Genomic DNA, 23,256 nt, shown 5'->3' on the forward strand with positions numbered 1-23,256 from the left:
CTTCCACTGGCCATCAGGTTTCTATGCACATTGCCCACTTGCCCAGAGAAGACTGATACTCAACAGGTTATGGGGGAAGGAATTACATAGGTTGTCCCTCTTGCCAACAGCTTAGTTGGAGCTTTTTATTATCTCATGGCCTGCTTACTGAAACAACATGGCCTCTATTCACACCCACCTTGCACAGCCCTGCAAGGTGTTCTTCCTGATGCCTACCTTCATCTCCCTTCCCCCTTGCTCCGATGTCTCACTGCAGCACGATAAACTCTTAAGCCCACATCCCACAATCTGGTGCCCCTCCACATCCATGTAGATCCCTACTTTTGTCCAAGCCCTGACTGTTTCCTCCATCACTTATTCCATTCTTCCTGTCTGGACAGACTTCACCCATTCATTCTGCAAGACCCACCTCACATCCCAGTGAAGCCCTTTGCCAACAATTCCAACCTCTGTTTATATTATCCCTAAGCCAAATTACAAACTACAGATGAGAAGGAAAGCCCAGAAAATAGACATTATTTCCCCGGCAATACTAAAATGCAAGCCTGTAACATAACAATGGAAGCCTACACATTTTTCAAAAACAGTTCTGTTAGAATTTGTCAAGACAGAAAATGAAGTGTGGTATGTCGAGACCACTCTTCACCTGTGAAACAACACTGTGTTACGTAATGAGAACTGGCTTTGGAGTCAGCAAAGCTGGCTTTGACTCTCTGCTGTATGACTTGACTTAGTTTCATAAATGACCTGAACTTCACTTTTTCCATATGTAAAAAAAAGAAAACAAAACAAACAAAAAACCAGGGGCACCTGGTTGGCTCAGTTGGTTGTTCGTCTGACGTCGGCTCAGGTCATGATCTCACGGTTGGTGGGTTCAGGCCCTGAATCGGGCTCTGTGCTGGCAGCTCAGAACCTGGAGCCTGCTTCCTAGTCTGTCTCTCCCTCGCTCTCTCTGCCCCTCCTCCACTTGCAGTCTGCCTCTCTCTCTCTCTCAAAATATAAATAAACATTTAAAAAATGTAAAACAAAACAAAGCAAAAAGAAAGCAATAACTCTCAGTTTTGGAATGTGAAGAATAAATGATAAAATGTAAGTACTTGTTCCCTTTTTTTCTCCAGTTTAGTCAGCCATGAACATAGGAGCAGAGGTGTAGCAAAGAGTATTTGGGTAAGGACAGAAGGGGAAATAAACAATAGTGGCATGACAAAGTCTTATGCTTGAGTTCCCCTTACATAGAGAATAATCATGTCTTATTCCTGACTAAACACATAAGAGTGGCTTGGAGGTGAACTGTTGCCACGAAAAGGATTTTAATCGCTCAGACATTGGTTTGAAGTCTGAAGCCAAAATTTCATCTACCTGGCAGATAGTGTCATTTAAATAAATTTAAGGAAGACAGTGAAAAGACTGAGCAACTATCAACTTAATTCCAATCAGGGATGTAGAAATGTTTACTGAAGCTGAGGTGATCAGCGAAATTGGAAGAAAGTGGCTGTTATCTATTAGCTAAGGGTTGCTACAGAGGAAAATGCCAGCCATCAGCAGATATATTATATTCCATGTACGAACTAGATCCTTTGATGAAAAAAAAAAAAATCCCTAATCCAAACTAGCTACAATTTCATGACCATTGAGAAGTAGATAATCTCAGGGTGCCTGGGTGGCTCAGTCAGTTGAGCATCTGACTTTGGCTCAGGTCATGATCTCGTGGTTTGTGAGTTTGAGCCCCACGTCAGGCTCTGTGCTGACAGCTCAGAGCCTGAAGCCTGCTTCAGATTCTGTGTCTCCTTCTCTCTCTACCCCTTCCCCACTTGTGCTCTGTCTCTCTATCTCTCAAAAATAAATAAACATTAAAAAAATTTTTTTAAATAAAAAATAAAAGTAGATAATCTCAGTAATGAAGATAAAGGGAAGGAATCTAAAGAGAACAATGTGTTCATACAGGAAAGAAGCACAGAATCTCTAAGCTCTATCTTCGATAGGACATAATAGGAGCTTCTAGCCCAGAATAAATTGATCAGGTCAAATAAATGATGGACAACCAAAAGGGAATTTATAAAGTGATTTCCTTGGAGCAATAAGGAAAAAGTGAGGAAGCCAGAGGAAAGACAGCCCCCCTGATGGGAGCAGATGGTCTTACAGAATCCTGCTCCACTCTTTCCCATCTTAGTTGAGGCAACGCCAGTTCTCTGGCAGCAGGATCACCCTTGACTGCTCTGTCTCTTTTACTACACACCCAATCTATCGAGAAAACCCATTAGCCCTATTATCAAAATAATCTAGAATCCATCCACATCTCACTGCCTCCACCGCCAACCCTCTGTCTAAACTACCAACATCATACACCCTCTTCTTCCTCTATCTCTGCTCCTAGTCTTTCACCAATCTTCCTTCTTTACATTTTTAAAAGCACTGCTCTGTGTCAGGTACTGAGCTCAGCACCTAATATTTATTGCTCTATTTGGTCCTAGCAACAACCTCACAAAGGCAGCATCATTATAACTATTTTACACAAGGGGAAAACAATAGAAATTAAATAGCTAGTCCAAAGTCAAAGAGACAATACATAGCGGAGTCAAGATTTGACTAAAGAGTATCTGTTCTATGAAATACCATTCTATCACTCTCACCTGTATGTATGGTGGCTGCGATTCATGTGGGCTCCTATCTCTGTGTCACTGCAATTATTGCACTGAATGGTCATTATCTGTGTGTTTGACTCTCTTCCCCACTAGCCAGCTGGGGAATAACTAATCTTGGGAAATAACTAATATTAATAAAGATGTCATTTATTGAACACCCACCATGTACTATGAATTCATTCAGCAAATATGTGTCTTCTACATTTTAGAACAGGTACTGTTCTAGGTGCTAGAGATGAAGTGGTGAACAAAACAAAGACTCTGTCTATAGGGAGTTGACAGTCCGGTAGAGAAAGACAAGTTTACAAATATAGATGTAATATATATATATGTAATACACATTGGTAAATTTACAAATATATCTACAACACATCACGTGCCATAAGGACATGGACACTGGCTGGTTGGTGCCTATGGTGGTGGAAATATTTGGAAGTCCTCTTCGGAGTTCTATTTTTCCACTGAAATAAAAGGCAAAGCTGACAGCTGAGCCTAAGTGGGAGGAGGGAGTGGAAGGTTTGAGGTTAGAGAATGTGAGAAATGATCAGCTAGTAAGAGAGTTAAGCAGACATTAGGGACATGCAATAAGATCAGTCATCGTGGTGTGTGTTCCTTCAGCCACGTTCACATGTGGCTGCTCTAGTTCATATGCAGATTTAATCAGGTACACCATGTTAAATTGTTCATAGATAGCATATCATTCAAATTTCATAACAACCCTGCAGGTCATTTTCATCCTGTATTTTCCAGACGAAGTAATTGAGCTGAGAGAGTATATTACTTCCTTTTTTTTTTTTAAGTTTATTTACTTATTTTGACAGAGAGGGAGAGAGAGGGCACAAGTGGAGGGGGGAGGGGCAGAGAGGGAGAGAGGGGATCAAAAGCAGGCTCTCATCAGCACAGAGCCTGACATGGGGCTTGAACCCATGAAATGTGAGACCATGACCCAAGCTGAAGTCGGATGCTTAACTGACTGAGCCACCCAAATGCCCTGAGAATGTATCACTTTCTGAAGTGCTTGCAGATGGGAAGTATCAGAATTCAGAATTGAATCCAGGTCTGTCACCTTCAGACCTCGAGCTATTAACTCTGATACAACGTCCCTATCAAATTAGACCTGTATCTTCATCTCTACCTGTGCTTCACACATTCTCAGTGAGCTAGCTTCAGAAAATGAAGACATCACTGACAGATAATTTTTACACATTTGCGCTGACTGAAAAGTTGATTGGAGTTAACAGGGTTGAGACAGCCAAAAAGGATTCATTGGATTTGGGTCACGTGAATGCAAATGTGGTAGTGAGCCCACCATGCAGATATGGGCCAGACCACATCTATGGTATTGCGTCTGATTCAAGACACCAGTGCTGGTGGAGAGCATCAGCAAACTCAGAACACATTGTACATTGGAGAGCAGAGAGCCTAGGGGCAGGGCTCAGAAGCCATAAAACTTGAAAAACCTGGGGAATAAAAAAGCTATTTGGGCTTAGAAAAACTTAGCACAGTAGCTGTCTTTGTATGCATCTCCAAGACTGTCATATACTGTGTGATTATGGAGCACAGAGTTAGCACCTAAAAGCAAGGCGACAAAGGTAGACTGTGCCTCAGCATAAAGAAGCAGCTTGTGACAGCTGGAGCTGTCTGGAACCAGTATGGGTTTCTCCACAGGAAGATGCGTGCAGTGTACATAATTGAAAGGGATCAAGATGGTTTTCCAGAACCTTTTCAGGCATGTCGGAGGGGACAGTCACAGCAAGAGCAGAGGGTAAAACTGAATTCTGGAATATCTGTAATCAAATTATTTGTGTGGCCTCCCAGCTCTGACATGTATGAGCTGTGAGATATTGCACAAATTATCGAAAATCCTTAGACCTGTCCCCTCATCTATAAAATGGGAATAATACTAGCACCTCTGCGATGGGGTTGTTGTAAGGATTATATGAATTAATCCATACAGAGTGCTTACGAGAGTGACTGGAATCATAAGGGCTCAATACACGTTAGCTCTATTTTCAAGTACTCCCCACACCCGGCCTTTTAGTGTCCCTGCCTGGTTTTATGTGTTCTTGGTTTCTCCAACTAGAAGGTCACTGTTGTCATAGGGCTGAGCATATAGAATATACCAGGTACCAGGTACCTAACGATCCAAAACAAAAACGTATTTCTCTCCTTTCAAGCAACATAAACTTGTGTAGAAGCATGTTTCATACATCCTTGGGGAGACTTTTCAAGTTTGGTGGGATTATCACCTAGGGAAAAGGTTTTATGGATTTCTCCATCTTTTAAAATTCTAAAGAGTACTCAGACACAGTCAACTTTCAGGGGTTGCTCCCAGTCTCTAGTCCTCATTAGAAAATAAGCAAAAGGGAAAAAAGGCAAAGGTTTGTTTAGGACACAGAACATATTAGTTTTCTGAAAATCTACTGAGTGCCAGCCTTGGGCTATATGCTGGGGTTGGGGGAGGGGAGAGAAGGGGGCAGTAGTGGTGAGGAAATAAACATATAGGACATGCTCTCTGTCCCTTGCAAGGAATTTGCAATCTAGTGAAAGAGAGAGAAGTCCTGCGTGACGGACCCTTGCTTATTTTTCCATTTAATCTGTTACCCTCCCCTTTGCTTGGGTTCTAGGCCCAGTAACTCTGAGCTCCCCCAACAAGATTAGAGATTCCCCCTCTTCCTACTGTCCCTCCCACTGGGATTCTTTTCTCCCTACCCTTTGCATAACTGCCTTCTTTCACCCCCTGGGCTCTGACTTAAGTAATATCTCTTCTGTGAGACCTTCCTTAACTGCCAGGTCTAAAACTGCTCCCCATCCTGCTCCCGGTAACTGTTTACCAGAAGACATTCACCCCATTTGTTACCTCCATCGCACTTGCGACAATGTTTACTTTTAGGTGTTTGTTTGCTTCCTTGCTTAGTCACTTTTTCCCTCCCAAGGGCAGCAATCACATCTATTTTTATTCACTAAATGTGATCTCTTTTGCATAGCTAGGCTTTCAACAAATATGTGTTGAATAAGTGCAAGCTTATTTCAGCATAATGTGGTAAGCACTGTGACTGAGGTGTGTTTTAATGGCAAGGGACCACAGAAGACAGCCTTCGAGCCCATTCTTACAGACCCCAAAGGAGGGCATCACAGAGTGCCCCGCCACAGACCCTCAGTGCTCTTCTCATGCACACCTGCCACCTTCTAGTGCACAACCGCCACCCTGACACTCTGCTAGAGGCCTTTCTCTGCCTGAGGAACGTGCTTGGCTAACACACAGAGAAGGCCAGAAAGACCCAGAAGTGAATGCCTAGAGAAGCAGCCAATGAGGTGTGGCCATGGGTGGCCTGCACACCCCAGCTTCCTTGCCCCTGGGTGGGACGACTGTGCAGTATCATCTACAGTATTGCCATGAGGGCCAGCAGTTCCCTTAACCATTAATTGAAATGGTTTTCTGGGGCGCCTGGGTGGCTCCTCAGTTGAGCGTTTGACTTGGGCTCAGGTCATGATCTCGTGGTTTGTGAGCCCAAGCCCCACGTCGGGTTCTGCACTGGTGATGTGGAGCCTGCTTGGGATATTCTCTCTTCCTCTTTGCTTCTCGCCTGCATGTTCTGTCTCTCTCTGTGTCTCCGTCTCTCTCAAAATAAATAAATACACTTAAAAAAAGTTTTAGTGGTTTCCAGAGGCTTCCTTCTCTATCTTGCTTCCCCCTCTATTAGTTCTTCCACAGGATACCTCCTTAATACATTGCTTGCATTCAAATCCTCATCTCAGGTCAGCTTCTGGAAGATCTCAGTCTGAGAGGACAAGTGATCAGATTCTTGAGACCTGTCAAGTTCACCTGACAAGAAATAAAATAATGTCTAAAGGCGCAGGATCCCCTTAGCACAGAAAAGAGACTCGAAGTCCTAGTTCCACCGAGGTACTTCTCCTCTACTGGGGTCAGATTTTGGTTTTGGCTGGGCCCCTGCCAAGTATTTACAGGAAAAGATAGTAAGAGTTTGACTGATCTTCAGCCTATTAGACGAGCTATTTCAGAGCCAAAAGCACAGGTCAGTGCAGGTGGACAGAAGGTTCTAAACTCCAAATAACACACTGCAACCCAGCATGCTGTACTCATGAATCTTTAACTAAAGAGCTTCTTTGTGTCTTTTGCTTTTTTTGAAATACAACTCAGGATCCAGGAATGCGATGCCTCCCTGTGAAAAGGAAACCTTGTACAAATGGTTCCTTGAAAGCCAGCATGGAGCTTGGTTCATAAATTTTATGATGTGTGAAGCACATGTTCAAGGAAGTATTTATTAGTAAGGCCATAAGTTAAATTAGAAAGGGTGGTTCATGCCTTAAATATTCCGTCATTTTCCATACCGTTTATGTATCCAGATCCAAGTGTGAAATTTAAATTTGCTTTTAATGTATTCACCTGACAAATGATTTACTCTAGTCAAACGTATTTTCTCCGGAGTCCCCTGTAGTTATGTTTTGTAGTTGGGAGAGACTGGGGAAACACTTTTAAACTGGGTTTTCAATGTTAAAGTTTCTGTGCAGATATCATGAAATGATTTTAGGTGGATTTATTGAAATGTGGTTCTCCCTGCAAAGTAGAGTATTTTATATCGTGGATGCTATGATGAATTTAGAAACTGGTTGGTCACCGTGTTATCTCTGAAAAATCACACTTAGCAGACTGAGTGTATGAGTGGCTCACAGTAGAACACAGGTTCTATAATGAGCTGTAGCCCCTGGTTGCTGATTTTTGTAAAGCACTTTCTAGGGCGTGCCAGGATGAGAGCTATAGTTGGAAAATTGTGAACTTTGCAGAACTTAAAAGGCATTGTAACCACCTTCTGATAGTCAACTCTTATAAATCTGAAATTGTGGAGGATACACTATGTGTAGTCAGCCTTGCTTCCTACTGGAGTCCCAGTGTGAATATGGTTAATTTTATACATGTAAAGAGTAACAACATACTTACTGAAAGAACCTAACTCATCCTGTGCTTTTAAAACAAAGAATAGTGTGTGTTTGGATGCGCAGCTGTGCATGTGTGTGGGTGATTCTGTAGTGGGAAAATGACTCCTGTAGAAACAAAAACTCATTAAAACATACTATAAATGTATAGAGATGTACATAGTGTGTGCCCTAAGGAGATCCTCCTTGAAACCACAAAGTAGTCAAAATGCGAACTCAAAGTTTTTAAAACATTTACATCTTGTGAAAATGTCTTTTTCAATCTCTATGTATTATATTTCCCTGATACACCATTGCTGACATTCTCTGGAAAGTGATAATGGCCTTAAGTAAAAGCAAACCAGCGTGGACCCCTGAAATGCACTGGCATACGTTAAAGAAGAGAAGCTAGCTGGTTTTTAATTCTTGGTTCATTTCACAAAAGATGGACAGCAATGTTGTAGTGTTGTGCCATGAAACCTACTCATCATGTTTTTTGCTGCATTTAAAATCGGGACTAGGAGCCAAAGTTTATCTTTAACTTTTTTTTTTTTTTAATTCCAGCATAATTAACACTCAGTGTTACATTCAGGGTTTACCTTTAAACACCAGTGCTTAAACAAGTTCAGACAACGTGGTCCTAATTGTAACATGCTTTCCTTTCTTTTTTATCTAGTCAATTTCCTTTATAAGGGACAGAATAAGCAATAGACATTCACACATCTGTTCTCTCATATGCGACAACAGCATTTTAAGGCATCACTTGTTTATTTTATGTGTAGTTGTTAAAATTACAGACTTTGGAATTCGTTGCCTGGATCTGACTAACCAGCTCTGCAAATCATTAGCTCTGCATGACTTGGATCTTTGCTCCCTCTTCTATAGTTTGGGAATGCTGAAAGCATCTATTGCATATTTACATTGTGGACATTAAAAGAAATAATATATGGGAAGCACCCAGCACTGTGCCCGCCATCTTGAAAGTACTCAGCAAATGTTGGCTATTATCATTGGTGGTAGTAGCAGCACTGGTCTGCTATGTGCCAGGCACTGAACGAGGCTACTTGCATTATCTCACTGCGTGGTCAACAAATGACCTGCAAGGTAGATGTAACCATGGGCATTTTGTAACTCGAGAGGCGGCAGCTCAGAAAAGACACGAAGAAACTAGCTGGCAAGATGCAACCCAATGATGGAAACCCAGGCCCCTCTGCCTCTGTGTTCTTACCCCTGTTCATGTCCTCTCTCACACGGTACCAGCTGCATGTGGCTGTTTAGCTGGTGGCTAACTAGCTGGTGGAAGTTCAGGAAGTGACCTCCTGAACCTGCTGGGACCTTTTCACTTGTAAAGTACCATGTGACTCCTAAGAAATCCCTGTGTCTGCAGAAACAGCCATGTTGACATCAAAGGGGGAATGATTTCCAGTCTACACCTACTGCACGGGAACATTGACCCATTCCTCATTCTTCAAGTGGGGGCTTTGGGGTTTTCTGTAACGTGACATATGTTCCCCCAGTTAGAAGATTGAGGCATTGCTCAGGATGATAATTGAGATAGTAAGATCTCATTCTGTCACTTGTTAGGAAGGTTTGCCTTCCTAAGGCAAACACTTTCTTCCAAAAATGAAGAAATCAAATGGATTAACTAGAGTTGGGTATTTCCTGAATGCAGTTGCTAATATCTGCGTTATTTCCCTTGGCAAAATGACATCTTTGCGTTCCGCCTCCTTTAGGAGAGCCTGGTTGGCTAGCAAATTATTTTCTTCCCTTTGTTTTCCTTTCTGTTTCTTAAGTAAACATTTTTTATGAGCATTTGATCATGAGGGATTTGACTTTATCTGGTGTGGCATTATCATCAAAGGGTCTACATAAAATGCATCTTTTATACATCCTATGACCACACCTTTCACTTTTTCGTCCCTATGGACTGTTTTTGTTGACTCCAAAGAATGATTTGGCCTCAGAGAAAGCTTCTTATCAAGTGAAGTAAGAGGAAGAAGGAGTTGTACCTACCAAGGCAAACACTCCTCCCACCTCCAGAAATACGCATATGCTGTTCTAAGTCCATCATTCAGATTTTATCATTTATTTGGAGCTGAGCAATGCTACTTGGTGATTAAAACACACAATATTTCGGCATTATTTCCAAGCAGAGTCCAGGCAAAGAAGCCCTAAGGACATACAGATCAAGAGCTATCCACAAGTTAAACATTCCCTCAACACATGAGGTATAGTGAATACCTGTCATGGGTCAGGCAATGGTAGGCAGGAGGTATATAGTAGATTGGCATGTCTCCAGGGAAGAAAATCTGGTAGCCTGGGTATTCCTAATATGACTGAAATTCTGTAAATTCCATGATAAATCAAAGGTCAGCTTCAATGAACTAGCCCCTTCTCGGAGATTCTCATTTTATATAAACACAATGTAACCCCACCTGGTTTCTTTCTTTTCTTGTTCACAGAATGTCAGTACTGGGGCTCAGAGCTCCAGCTACCTACACTGGATTTTGAAGATGTTTTAAAAAATGATGAACATGCATACAAGTGGCTCTCCAGCCTCAAGAAAGTAGGCATAGTACGACTCACAGGAGCATCTGACAAACGAGGAGAAGTTTTAAAACTTGGGAAAAGGATTGGTTTCCTTTACCTTACATTTTATGGGTGAGTCACCAAATAGTCTGTATTCTGCCGTTATATGTAAAGTTTGATATATTTCCCAGAAGAGGGACACTTTTGACTGGAGATACAAAATTTCCACAATGCCATGAACAGGAAGCCAGATGAGAAGACGAATCTAAAAGTGGGATTTCCCTGAGGATAACTGAAATCTTAAGGGATCCTAAAAGCCCAAAGACATCAGACATCAAAGACAGGCTAGTGATGGATGGTGTGTTAGTTTGCTAGGGCTGCCCTAACAGAATACCACAGACTGGGTCGCTTAAACAACAGAAATTTATTTCCTCCCAGTTCTGAAAGCCAGAAGTCTAAGATCAAGGTGCTGGCAGGTTTGGTTTCCAGTGAGAGCTCTCTTTGTGACTTGGAGATGGCCTTTCCTCTCTGTACCTGCATTGTTGGTGTCTATTCCTCTTCTTATAAGGACACCAGTCCTGGTGAAGAAAAGCCCCAGCCTTACAACTTCATTTAACTTCATTCACCTCCTTAAAGGCTCTTTCTCCAAATACACTCATATTGGTGGTTAGGGCTTCACCATGGGATTTGGGGGAGGGCACAATTCAGTTCACAGCAGGTGGGATGGAAGACTGTGTTTCTCCAAGATTTTTATAAATACTGAAAGTTCATTAAAGTTTTACCACCCAAGACTCAGTGCAAAATAAAGTAGGGCCCTGGGGAATTTAAAGCCGCCCACCACATGTGTTAAAAAAAAAAAAAGATAAAAGTAACCTGCAAAAAATTAGGTCTATGCACTTCAGCAAGTAACAGGAAATGTAACTGACTTTAACTTTGAAACCGAGAAGCTGTTTGCATAAGAATTACCTGGGAGGTAACATTAATTATGGATAAGAAACACTCACAACAGGAAACACTTTGGTGCAAGTGGGGATATTACTGTATTTCTAATCTGTAGGGTGAACCCTTCCTGTGATGTATACAATTGCTCTTGGGCTCTGCTTGAGCAGAGCACATTGGGAGCGAAAAGAACCTTCAAAATCCAAAGGTTGCAAAACTGGTAGCACACAGGCTGTATTCAGATATGTTTTATTTGGCCCACAGGATGTTGAAAGAAAATAGAATTCGTTGTCAACACTTAAAAACTGGGAGATTTTACATTAAATATGGATCTGACTTTTCTTGAAAAATCAAATCTGGCAACAACTGAGACTAAATCCCTACATGGCAACCATCTGCTTGAAGGGAGCATGTTCTCACTCCTCAGTTGCACAAATTCCGCCCCCCACCCCCACCCCCACCCCCACCTCAGACCTACAAGGGCCCTGCCTGCCCTTGAGTTTGCCATCCCTAATCTAGAGTAAGATCCTCTTGCAAGACTCTACAGACGTAGATAAACAGAGGATTCAAAAATATCCCACCACTTGCCCCCACTGATTTGATCAAGTTGATTCACAGCAGGGGAACCTGGGTTGCTCAGCTGGTCAAACGTCTGACTCTTGATTTCGGCTTAGGTCATGAACTCACAGGTTCATGAGTTTGAGCCCCATGTTGGGCTCTGTGCTGACAGCATGGAGCCTGCTTGGGATTCTCTCCCTCCCTCTCTCTCTCTGTCCCTTCCCTGCTGTCTCTCTCTCTCTCTCAAAATAAATAAATAAACTTAAAAAGAAAAGTTGAATCATGGCAGAAGACTCTATCATGTTTAGGCTTAGAAGACCCAGCCTCCACCCCCACCCCAAGAATTTACTTCCACCATTAGCAAAATTACGTCAAGATTGTTCTCTCCCCTACATCTACAAGAATTTAAGCTGTTCTAGAGATTATATCAGTAACAAAAGACAAAGGAAAGAGGTGGAAAAGCCTTGAAATTATTAAGAGCCTCAACCCAATATTTGTTCTTTTTTTAATGTTGATAATTTTCTGACACAGATATTATCCACCTGTACACCAATAAGGAAACTGAAGCTCAGAGAATTCAACTATAACCCAAGTTTTCACAGGTAGTAAAAAAAACAAAACAAAACCAAAAAAACCAGAGTTATAACTGGGGTCTGTTTTATCCATGGGCTTCCTAATCCACCTCACTATTGATGATATAAAGCTAGAACATGCAAAGGATGCTTTTAGGCACCAGACATAAAGAGAACACTACAAACTAGATCTCTTCTATGTTCTTTTACTCAATTTTTATTTAGTGACAAGACACTTTTTGTATCTATGCAACCCATTTCATAATTGCACAACTGCAGCCAAATCCGGCGGGGGGGGGGGGGGGGAGTGGTCTTTGTTATAGTTTTCTAATACTCACCCCCATCCCTCACATTTAGGGTCAGATTCTTTGTCCTGATTCATAACTTACATTTCGTTTTGTTTTGTTGTTACAAATCCTAAAAAGGCTTGATAATTTGGCCCCTGATCTAACATTGTGAAATTTCTTGAAATAAATATTCAAAGTTGGTTGTCAAACAGATCAGACCTTCTGCTACTGTTACACTTTGTCCAAGACCTTTGCATCTAACCAGGCAGGGTTAGCCCTATTCCACCTCATACTCTGTGCAGAGGTCACATCTGTCTCCTGAAGCTCTCAAGCTATACCACATGCTAAGAAATGCCTTTCTGCCCACCTCACTGCTACATCTACAACTGATTACCAAGATCTCTATTGTTGTTGTTGTTTTTGTTGGTGATTTTTTATTCTTTACCTTAAGAACTTACAGAAGAGGACAGTTTTGCTATTGTTGCTTTGTTTGTATTTGTTTGCTTGTTTGATTTTTATTAAGAGGATAAGAAAAGTAAGTGTTTTCCTCAAGTTATTTTCCTTTTTTGCTCCTTCCCACAATCATGTGGAAAGCGATATTAAAGTTTCTGTAACATGGGATTTAAAAGAAGGGATATTTAGAGCAATAATTCTCCACTGAGGTTGCACATTGGTATAACCAATTTAAAAAATGCTGACATTTGGGTCCAGTCTCCAGAGATTTTTCAAAACAGGATTTGGATGTGATCTGAGTACAAGGACTTTTTAAAACTTTACAGGCGATTCTCATGTGTAGCAAAGGTGAAAACCTTTGGTTGAGAGCAGGGGTACTTTAAGAGAAGGCGGGTCTCTGTTGGTATAGAGCTTGGGTGCTTTCTATCCTCCCAACTCTCACAATTATGTACATGAAGTGGCATTTTTCATGTTCTTCTTTGTACTGTGGTAGTGCCTGGACACGACTTCTCTTTATAACAATCAGTAGTTGCCTTAAACATGGTCCCTCTTTTTCATAGCTTTGTTTCTCCACTGGCAAAGTGCCTTACTCTTGTTTGAAAAAGTAACTGGCAGGTGAGTGAGTGAATGGAATGAATAAATGAAGGCAATAAATAATGGAGAGAGGGGACTGCCAGAAATAGGAGAAGGATAGAGAAAGGAAAGCAGGGAGAGGAAGGTTAAAGGGCAACTTTGCATTCCGTGTAGATTTCTCAAAGATCCTGGTTTCTACTCTTGCTTAGATGCCAAAAATAATAATAGGGTGGTGCTACTTTAGACATGCCCCACTTGGGAAACAAATATCCACCTAGCACTTTGCCATTCAAATAGGATTCCATCCAAATAGTTTAGAGAACTTGAATTGCATGGGTCTAAAGTAAGAATTATAAAATCTATTTTTTGTTCTTAGCTCTTCTCCCAATTGTTAAAGCGTTAGTGGGGTATATAAAAAAAAACAAACAAACAGTAGATTCCAGTATTTTGCACAGTTTCAGCATATGGGAGGTAAGGAATAAATGCTTAATGATTGATGAACACCTGGATGTTTTAAAAAATACATAAAGCAGCAGATAAATGCAATAATTATTCAGCACTTCATACTCCTAAAATTATGTTCAAATACTAAATCAAAATGGTAATAGCTTTGAGGACAAAAGTATATGTCATTTCCACATCTATATTTTCTCAGATGCTTGTCATTATTTTGTTAAGTCAAATCCAAATCCTGTATTTAAACCTTTAATTTGGATCGATATAGTTTTATAGAGTGGGGCCAAAAGCCTCATCTCATGTACCTGAACTTTCTCCCCAAATCAATAAAAATACCCTCCTGAATATTTTTTTCTAAATTTTTATTTAGTCATTTAAAAGATTATGTATAATTAATATACAGTGTTATATTCATTTCAGGTGTACAATATAAGCAATTCTATACATTACTCAATGCTCATCACAATAAGTGTACTCTTAGTCCCCCTTATCTATTTCGCGCTTCCCCACTCACCTCCCCTCTGGCAACCACCAGTTTTCCCTGAAAGGGCAAAATCATACTCCAAAAATATTCCTTTTCCAATTGGTGGAACAACAAAATAAATTGGCTAGGTCAGGGTTTTATTATTCACATCATATTTACATGTAATGGTGTGTGTGTGTGTGTGTGTGTGTGTGTGTGTGTGTGTGACACACACAAAGAAGGAAGGGATTCAGTGTGCATTTTTTAAAAATATTTACGACCAGTATTGGGCATTAAGTAGGTATTCTGCTAGTAACTAGCACCCAGGATAATCTTTGAAAATAAGGCTTGCATAGCTCATGGCCATTGTCGCTGTCATTTTGAGCTCCTTGAAGGCTGAAATGGTGGCCTAATCACGGTTATATCTTCAGTACTAGCTCAGTGCCTGACATACAGTGACCACCCAGGAAATTTTAATAAAAGGGAATGTATGCTAAGATATTGAGCAATTCATTTGGCCAAGATGACAAAAGTTGTTTCTTAGCATTGTCGGTATTTAGTTAGAAAATTAACCTTGTGAGCAATTCTGAGTGACCCTTCTTCATCAGGAAGTTAAGCAGAAGAGAATACAAATTTCACCCTTAGCTAACAAGACTGCCTTCTTTCCAGAATACAGTCCAGAAGTTTCAGCTTTTCTTCTTTCTAAGAATGCTTTATTTGCTGGCATAAGCAAGTTGCATTAACACAGGTAGCAGGGATTAGACAAATAAGAATAATGAGGTGAAAATGAAAAATATGTTTTTCTGAAACACCAACATAAGGAATAACATAGGCAGAGACAATGAAGAAAAGGGATAAAAGAAACTTAAGGATCTTGGTGGTAGTCAAATTTTATCTTGTGGAGACCAGCATGGAAGCTGCATAATTATTGAATAAAACTTATACAGTCACATGTTGTAGTGGAAATATTTAAATAAATACTTTGGAACACTTCATTCCAAAAATTAAGGGGAGAACTGAGGACTCAACACCCCGCAGCATCTGTATTACATTACTGCCCAGAGAGCTGCCCATAGGACCAGTAGAGGATCAGAATTGAATCATGGCTCCACCACTGGCTATTTGTAGGGGAGAAGGTGATCTAAGCTTTTCATGTAATTTCCTGGAGCTCTATGATTCTCCTCTCCTGAGGACTTGCTTCTCTCTTTCTACAGGACTATTTTAATACCTGGCATGCCCTTTGAAACCTTTAGATGAAAGTTTGCTGGAAAAATGTAAGAGGCTACAACTGCTGCCCAGTTCTTGCATACAGGCTTCATCAGATGAATAACATAATGTCAAGCCTAAAATGTTTCTAGTGGGCTGTTTGTCAAATACACCAGCCAGGCCAGTTAAGAATTAACAATATTGAAATGGCCTCTGGGGAGTACAAGAATATATCCTTTCCAGCATTCACTGGATTTCTGCTAGCATTTCTGTAAGCCAGCCCAGCAGCATTTCACACATTCGGTTGTATTAAAGATTGAGGGTGTATGAGTGAAAAATATGATTATTCCTTGGCAGCTGGCCCCTTAGAAATCGCTCCTACCATTAGCACTCCCTCCAAACCTGACTTTGAAACAGCTACTTACTTGATACACATGTTACCAGAAAACATTTGTGAAGTGTGGGGACTAAACAGGGAAAGAAAACAAAACAAAATGAAACAAGTTTACCCATTTTGGTGAAGTTTCTAGCCAAGAAATTGCTGGAGAAAACCACATAGCCCTTCTTGAATAAAAATGGCTTCTGAGTTATGAAAAATCAACCTAAAAAGTAATTTAGACTTGGGAAGAAAACAAAGGAAACCTGTCTTAGTTCTGAAACTAGTTGTAGTACCTCCATCCTTCTTGGTAAAAAATTCACACTGGGATTTCTTCGTGAGTTGTTTAGATTTAGTACTGACCATCATCGTGTTTAAGTAGAGGGTAGAGAACCTTTAAAATATGTATTCTTGTGAGCATTAGGGTTTCCCAAGCAAAGTAACAGTCTCTGTTCTCGGGGCCATTGTGAACCCCAGCTTACGTTATCAGCCAAGAGACAGTCCCTGGGGTTCCCTTTGTAATATTCAATTTCGCAGTAATTAAAGTTGCTGCCAACAAAACCACTTGAGTATGAGGTCATCTCATGAATGAAAGGAAAAATAATTTCTGTGTCTCATGCTCCCCTCGAAATCACTTGAGGAAATTTTGAGACCCTAACAAGCCACTTGCTTCTCCACAAGCCCTGACCCCCCCCCCCCCCTCCACCCGGCCACATCCCTTACCTCCTTGGTTATCCCGAGTATCCAGGACAGGCAGCTAGTAATGGAACGGGGAAAATAATTGTCTATGAAGCACCTTTTACATGCTAAGTATTGAACTCAATGCTTTAGAGTCATTATCTTGAATCTTTGCAATTCCAGTAAGCACCATTACCCCCATTTTAGAGATAAGGAAACTGAGGCAGAAGAATCAGGCTTCAAACCCAGGTTTACCTGATTCAACACTCTGGAGTCTTTCCTTTGCACTGTACTCCTATAGCAGTTTACCCAGCATCCCCCCATAATTCTTAAGGCCGTAATAATGATTAACTAATTACTAACTATCAAATGTGGCTTCTACTCATTTACGGCTCAGATGCAAAGGAATAATTTAACGGGGGTATATAGAAATTTGTCAAACTAAGTCATGACAACAGCACCGGAATATTTATTCCCATACCCTCTATTAAATTCAAATTATAGCCAACTGTTTATGCAAAGGGAAAGTGACAGTTAACAAGGAATCAGAGAACTTGTGGCAAGAAAAGATAAAGTTTATATTTTAATCTTTCACATCAAAAATCTAAACTAGCATCTAGATCTTGTTCTGATGAAATAAATTAAGCACAATTTGACCTAACACCCCCCCAGAAAACCACTAAATGTGCTTAAGGTGGAATTCTCATAAACTTTTTTTTTTTTTAGCAATGCATTGCATTCTTAGTTTTTCATGATGAAAGCCTTCAGAACCTTGGAGGAAATTGCTATAACATTTTTCTCTATGTTTATAGAGGCACTTGTTACCTTTCTATCACTATCTGTCTTTATTTTTATTATTGGGAGTATTAACCTTTCAAAATAAATTAAAAATAAATTTCATTTCTCATGGTGAAATATAATACAGACATAGAAAAATCACACAAAACAAATGTATAGCTTAATAAAATTTTATAAGCCAAACACTCTTGAAACACCATGCAGGTCAAGAAATAGAACATTACCAGTCACTCCAGAACCCATCCACATACCCCAAAGGATCACAAACCCCTCTTTCTCCCCAAATTCTTTCCTGAAAAATCTTTCCTGAAAGAAAAATTCTTTCCCCAAAAGCTCTCCTGAATTCTATGGTATTCACTATCTTGTTTTCCTGATAGAGTATTATCACCAAAATGTGCAGCAGTTAACAGTAGTTTCCCAATTTTTTAGATTTTTTATATATTTTTTTAAATTCTCTATTAATTCTATTAGTAAATAAAATTTATTACTTAGCACCAGGGCCATGTGAACATATCTCTGTTCATTTGGGTTGTCTGAATCCCATTCTCTTGTAAATTCCTCAGGAAGGACCCATGAGAACAATATTCTCTAAATTCTTGCATGTTGACAGCAATTTAAGGTCTTTATACTTGAAAATCAGTTTGGCTAAATATAAAGTTCTTGGCTCACAGAATCTTTAATATGTCACTACAGTTTTATTGGTAATCTCATTTTCTTTTTCTTATGAATAATTTGATATTTTTACTTGGATGCCCAAAAGATTTTTCCCTTTAAAGACCATTTTACAGACTCTTTTAGTGTTGGTTGTTCTGGGACAACTCTTCCAGGCAATGTCTGGTTTGGTCTCTCAATGTGTAGTTTCACATATTTTTTTTTATTTCAAGATGTTTTAAAATCATAGCTCTTAATATTTGTTCTCTACTTTGGGTTTCTTCTTTTGAGGACTCTTATTATGTATATATTAAACCTTCTGTGCCTGTTCCTTTTAATGTATTACTTTCTCTCAAATCTTTATCTCTTGTCTTTTTTGATATTTATGTTTTTCTCTTTTATATGTTCTAATTATCCAAAGGTGTTATCTGTTGTGCTTATTCAATAGGGCATTTCTTCTAGCTTAGTTTTCATTTTTAATGATTTTTAAGACTTTTCCTTTCTGAATATATCATCTCATATTTGAGTTTCTATATCTGATTAAGTTACTTTTTCATACATTGTATCATTTCATCAATGTGTTCTGGACTCAACAGAAGTAGCTGTAAACAGAAAATAGAAATTAGAAATGGAAAAACTAGGATATTTTTTATCTTTGGAGGCCATGTCCTTCTGGTATGTATTATCTGTAGGTATGTTATTTTGCTACTCATTCTTTTTCTTTATTTAAAAAATTTCTTAATGTTTATTTTTGAGAGAGAGAGACAGAGCGCAAGCAGAGGAGGGGCGGAGAGAGAGGGAGACACAGAATCCAAAGCAGGCTCCAAGCTATGAGCTGTCAGCACAAAGCCCGATGTGGGGCTTGAACTCACGAGCAGGGAGATCATGACCTGAACCAAAGTCGGACACTTAACCAACTGAACCATCCAGGCACCCTTATGCATTCTTTTTCTTAAAATAACTTTATGACATTAAACCTTAATCATTTGATGTTGCTAATTTTTATGTGAATTTTCCTTAATTATTAAAAGGAGATATGATTCAGAAACTTTTTTGTTATGGTTTTAAGCTGTGTTTCCAAACTGTGGATAATAACATTCTAAGATTCCCTGGTTTCTCTCCTTTACTTTTATCCGGAACTTCATTTTCCTTTGTCCTTACTGTCCCTGTACTGTTTAATTTGGAGTCTTTTTCTCAGAAGAAAGCTTTATGATTGGTGGCCAAATTATTCATAATTTAAATACACCTAAAACATATGACTTAGGTCAAGATTAAAGTTAATAGCCAGACAACCAGGAAAGTAACACAATTTACTGTTTTACAGTCCATGCCTTCATTCAACAAATATTTTTGGCAGTGGGTTAAATGCTATGAGATAAAGGGTATGTTTCAACTCAGTTCCCTAATGTAATGAGACTTTTTGTAAGACTTTACAGGACAACAAGGGAAGCAGAAATTTGAAGCAAAGCCAACAACAGCCACAGAGCAAACTCCATTCCAGCCCATATTGGACTTCTTTCACTTCCTCTGATAGGCCATTTTCTCTCCCTCCACTGGGCCTTTTCACATACTATTTCTCCCCCCCAAAAATGATCTTTGCCCTTCTGGGTAAATTAAATCCTACTCAATCTTCAGGTCTCCACTTAATCTTCCCTTCTTTATTCTCATAAGACCTTGTACTTTAGCTATGAAAGATAAATCACAATAATTTTCCTTCCCCACAGACTGCACATTCCATGAGGTGCAAGTACCATGTCTGTCCTTTTCACTCCCTCAATTCCTGGCCATTGTGTGTATCTAACAAGTGATCGTGGAAAAATAAATATCTGAAGCTCTGCAGAGTGACTGCATCTGGGAAGTCATCTGTGCATGTGTCACAACGACAAATAGAAATATTACACAGTATATAATCTTTATTTGGATGACTATAAATTAGAAATTTAATTTTCTATGTTAAAACTTCAAAAAAAAATTAACATGGGGCCCCTGGGTGGCTCACTTGGTTAAGACATTGACTTTGGCTCAAGTCATGATCTCATGGTTTGTGGGTTCAAGCCCCACATCAGGCTCTGTGCTGACAGCCCAGAGAGTGGAGCCTGCTTTGGATTCTGTGTCTCCCTCTCTCTCTGCCCCTCCCCTGCTCATGCTCTGTCTCTGTCTCTGTCTCTCTCTCTCTCTCTCAAAAATAAACATGTAAAAAATGTAAAAAAATTAACATATATGAGCATTATGTTTTATATCCAACAGGACAAGTAATAATAATCAAAAGAAGGCATTCTTCTATTGCCTGAGGAGACCAGCTTGCAGTGGGTTGAGACTAGAGATTGTAGCTGTTGGTGATAAGTAAAGGTCGCACTAGTAGAGCATCTTTTCATATAAGTAGAACTTTAAAAAAGAAAAAGATTACTAATAAATCCAGCATGATATTCCAAGAGTGTGCCACGAACCAAAAGATTATAAAATCTGTCACCAATGCTATAAAGAACAAATCTAGCAAAAACAATATGTAAGCATTCTATACACACAAAAAGATTCAAATTTGTCATAAAACATGATGAAATATCATGAATATCTATGACTGGCCATCTAACTTGGATGGATCTAGTGAATTAGTATTCAAACCAAGCCCACAAAATAAGTCTCGAAAAGTCACAATTTTAATGTTCAGAAGCCTTTGACAAAATCCTTAAACGGAAAATATAAAAGAAATTTCTTTTATCTGGAACTAAATTCCAGTATAGTTAACATGCAGTGCTATATGAGTTTCAGGTGTACAATATAGTGATTCAACAGTTCTATACATCACTCAGTGCTCATCCTGATAACTGTGTTCTTAATCCCCTTCACCTCTTTCACCCTTCCCCACTGGTAACCACCAGTTTGTTCTCTGTAGTTAAGAGTCTGTGTTTGGTTTGTCCAATTCTGAGAATGACACAAGTAGCTCAGTGGAAATAGATAGATCTGTTTAAAATAGCATCTCTGGCAAAAGCAGGATTGTGTGCACAGTTTCAATGACCTGTCCTTGCACAACACCAGGCAAGTCTATATCAATGGATTAAGATGCTATGCTGAGCCTACCTGTAGTTTTAGAGAAACCTGGTGCTTCATCTCTGCCTCAGTCATGATGGTTCCTGATAATCTGCTCGAGTTGTTTTACTTGGAAGAACACCAGAATCTATTTCTAATGAAAGATGCATGTAAATACACACTCATCTCACTAAGGTCCCACAAGTGAGCTTTTAAAACAGTTTCTCCACAGGCCAATGGGTCACATTTGCATTTATTTCTGCTGTGTTTTCCTTTGGATTTGAGAAGGATACGTGAAAATTTAGGATCATAAACAATCAGCAGCAGCCTTCTTGGCCTGATTCATTTCTATACGGAGGTAGAAAGGTAGACCAAATGACATTTCTAGGATTTTTCCAGACTTATGCTATAACTATTATGAGAATGTTTTATGATTGGAATTGGCAAGCTCCTTTCCTGGGATTTATCATTACGTGCGCATATAGACTTTTAGGCTACACATCCCATACCGTGCCTAAGACACTTTAAGACTGAAAAATGTTTATCATCCTCTGCCAGTTAGCACAGAAGGCTGGAGAACTGCTTTGATGATGCCAAGTCACAGGCCCCATCCCTGTTCTACAGCCAGTTAATGTCAAACAAAGAAAAGATCTGTTCCCTGGCTAATGCGTTCACCTTGAATCTCAGCCAGCTCTTGGCTGCATGAATTTCAGTTAGTTTACCCCTGATCATAGGAGAAAACAGAAAAGGGAATGTAGGTGAATCAATGCAAAACCATCAACACTCTTGAAAAGAAAATCTAAATATAGTCATTTCCTACTCACAATGTCAAAAGCATCATCTTCTTAGAAGATATTATATATTCTACAATTTGATAAAACTCCTTTTTTAGCATCCTTAAGTCCTTTACTACATGTTGATTATTCTTGGAATGCTGATGGTGACAAGAGCCAGAATCTATATTAGGTATGGGTCATGGAGTGACATGAATTCATAGAGAACATGTATTTCCTGGCTGTAGTCACTACAGTATAATGGATTGTCTGACTCATATTTGAAATGAATTGCAGCAGGCTATATATACTCCTCTTCTTTCACTGGGTCTCTTTCCAGCTTATGGCCACATATAGATGGTACTTTAAACTTTGCTGAAAGATTTACCAGCCTTTCCATTTTAAATTTTAATGGAAAAAATTAAAAAAAAAACACGGAGCCAAATAGCTAGTTTCATCCTCAATCCCAGAACTTGGGGAAGAAATCCTACCTTTCACTTCAGATTCCTCTTTCTAAAACACATCTCCCAGAAATTCACATTTCTTCTTTTCTTCTAGGTCTTCTGGAGCACCCCCCAAAGCATTATCCCTGCCATGATATTCTCCTGGCCCCCAATATCCTTACCTCTTTACCTTGCTTTATTTTCTTCATAGCACTCATCTCTGTTATTGCATTTGGTAATTACTTGTTTATTTGTCTCTCTTACTCCGTTTCCTGCTATATCTCTAATGCTAAAACTATGCCTGGAATAGAGTAGTTGTTCAACATATATTTATTGAAAAATGATTTGATAAATGTGAACATAAATTAATAAATAGACATTATAACAGCAATAAAATGATGTGCATATATAGTGACACAATTTTCACACCAGCTTTGGCTTATTTTAAAATACAGCTTGCTTCTAATTACACATGGCCTCAATCTTCCAAAGGAAAAGCCTTACAAAATCTGAATATTGGTTTATTTTCTGGCCACAGAGTTGCAAGTAATCCTTAGTTCTTTTACTAACTTTCTTTTTAACTTTTAAGCCAAGCTATTTTTTTTTGTATCGGAGGTAAAACTGACATAACATAAAATTAACAATTTTAAAGTTAATTGACACAGTCCTGTGTCATTTAGTACGTTGACAATGTTGTGAAGCCATTACCTCTATCTAGTTTTAATATATTTTCATCAATAGTATTATTTTCAAAAAAAACTAATTATTCATCTTGGAGTGAGAGAAAACTAATCTATCACATTATAAAATAGTAAATAAAGGGAAGGAATCAAGTATTTATCTCATTATCGCTAAGTAAGCTATTACATAGAGTAACCAAATACTAGATGAAGGAAA

At 39.3% G+C, this 23,256-nt stretch overlaps 1 protein-coding gene across 2 annotated transcripts in view; it reads left to right on the forward strand.

The window, feature by feature from the left end:
* The window catches only part of BBOX1 (gamma-butyrobetaine hydroxylase 1), a 64,456-nt gene that overhangs the window by 15,982 nt on the left and 25,218 nt on the right, over positions 1 to 23,256 (forward strand). For both annotated transcript variants that reach the window (XM_042905414.1, XM_042905413.1), the window contains one exon: positions 10,040 to 10,238. In XM_042905414.1, coding sequence (XP_042761348.1) covers positions 10,040 to 10,238 — 199 coding nt within the window. The remainder of the gene's footprint in view (positions 1 to 10,039; positions 10,239 to 23,256) is intronic.

The sequence above is a fragment of the Panthera leo genome, chromosome D1 (genome assembly GCF_018350215.1).
Source record: "Panthera leo isolate Ple1 chromosome D1, P.leo_Ple1_pat1.1, whole genome shotgun sequence".
NCBI lineage: Eukaryota > Metazoa > Chordata > Mammalia > Carnivora > Felidae > Panthera > Panthera leo.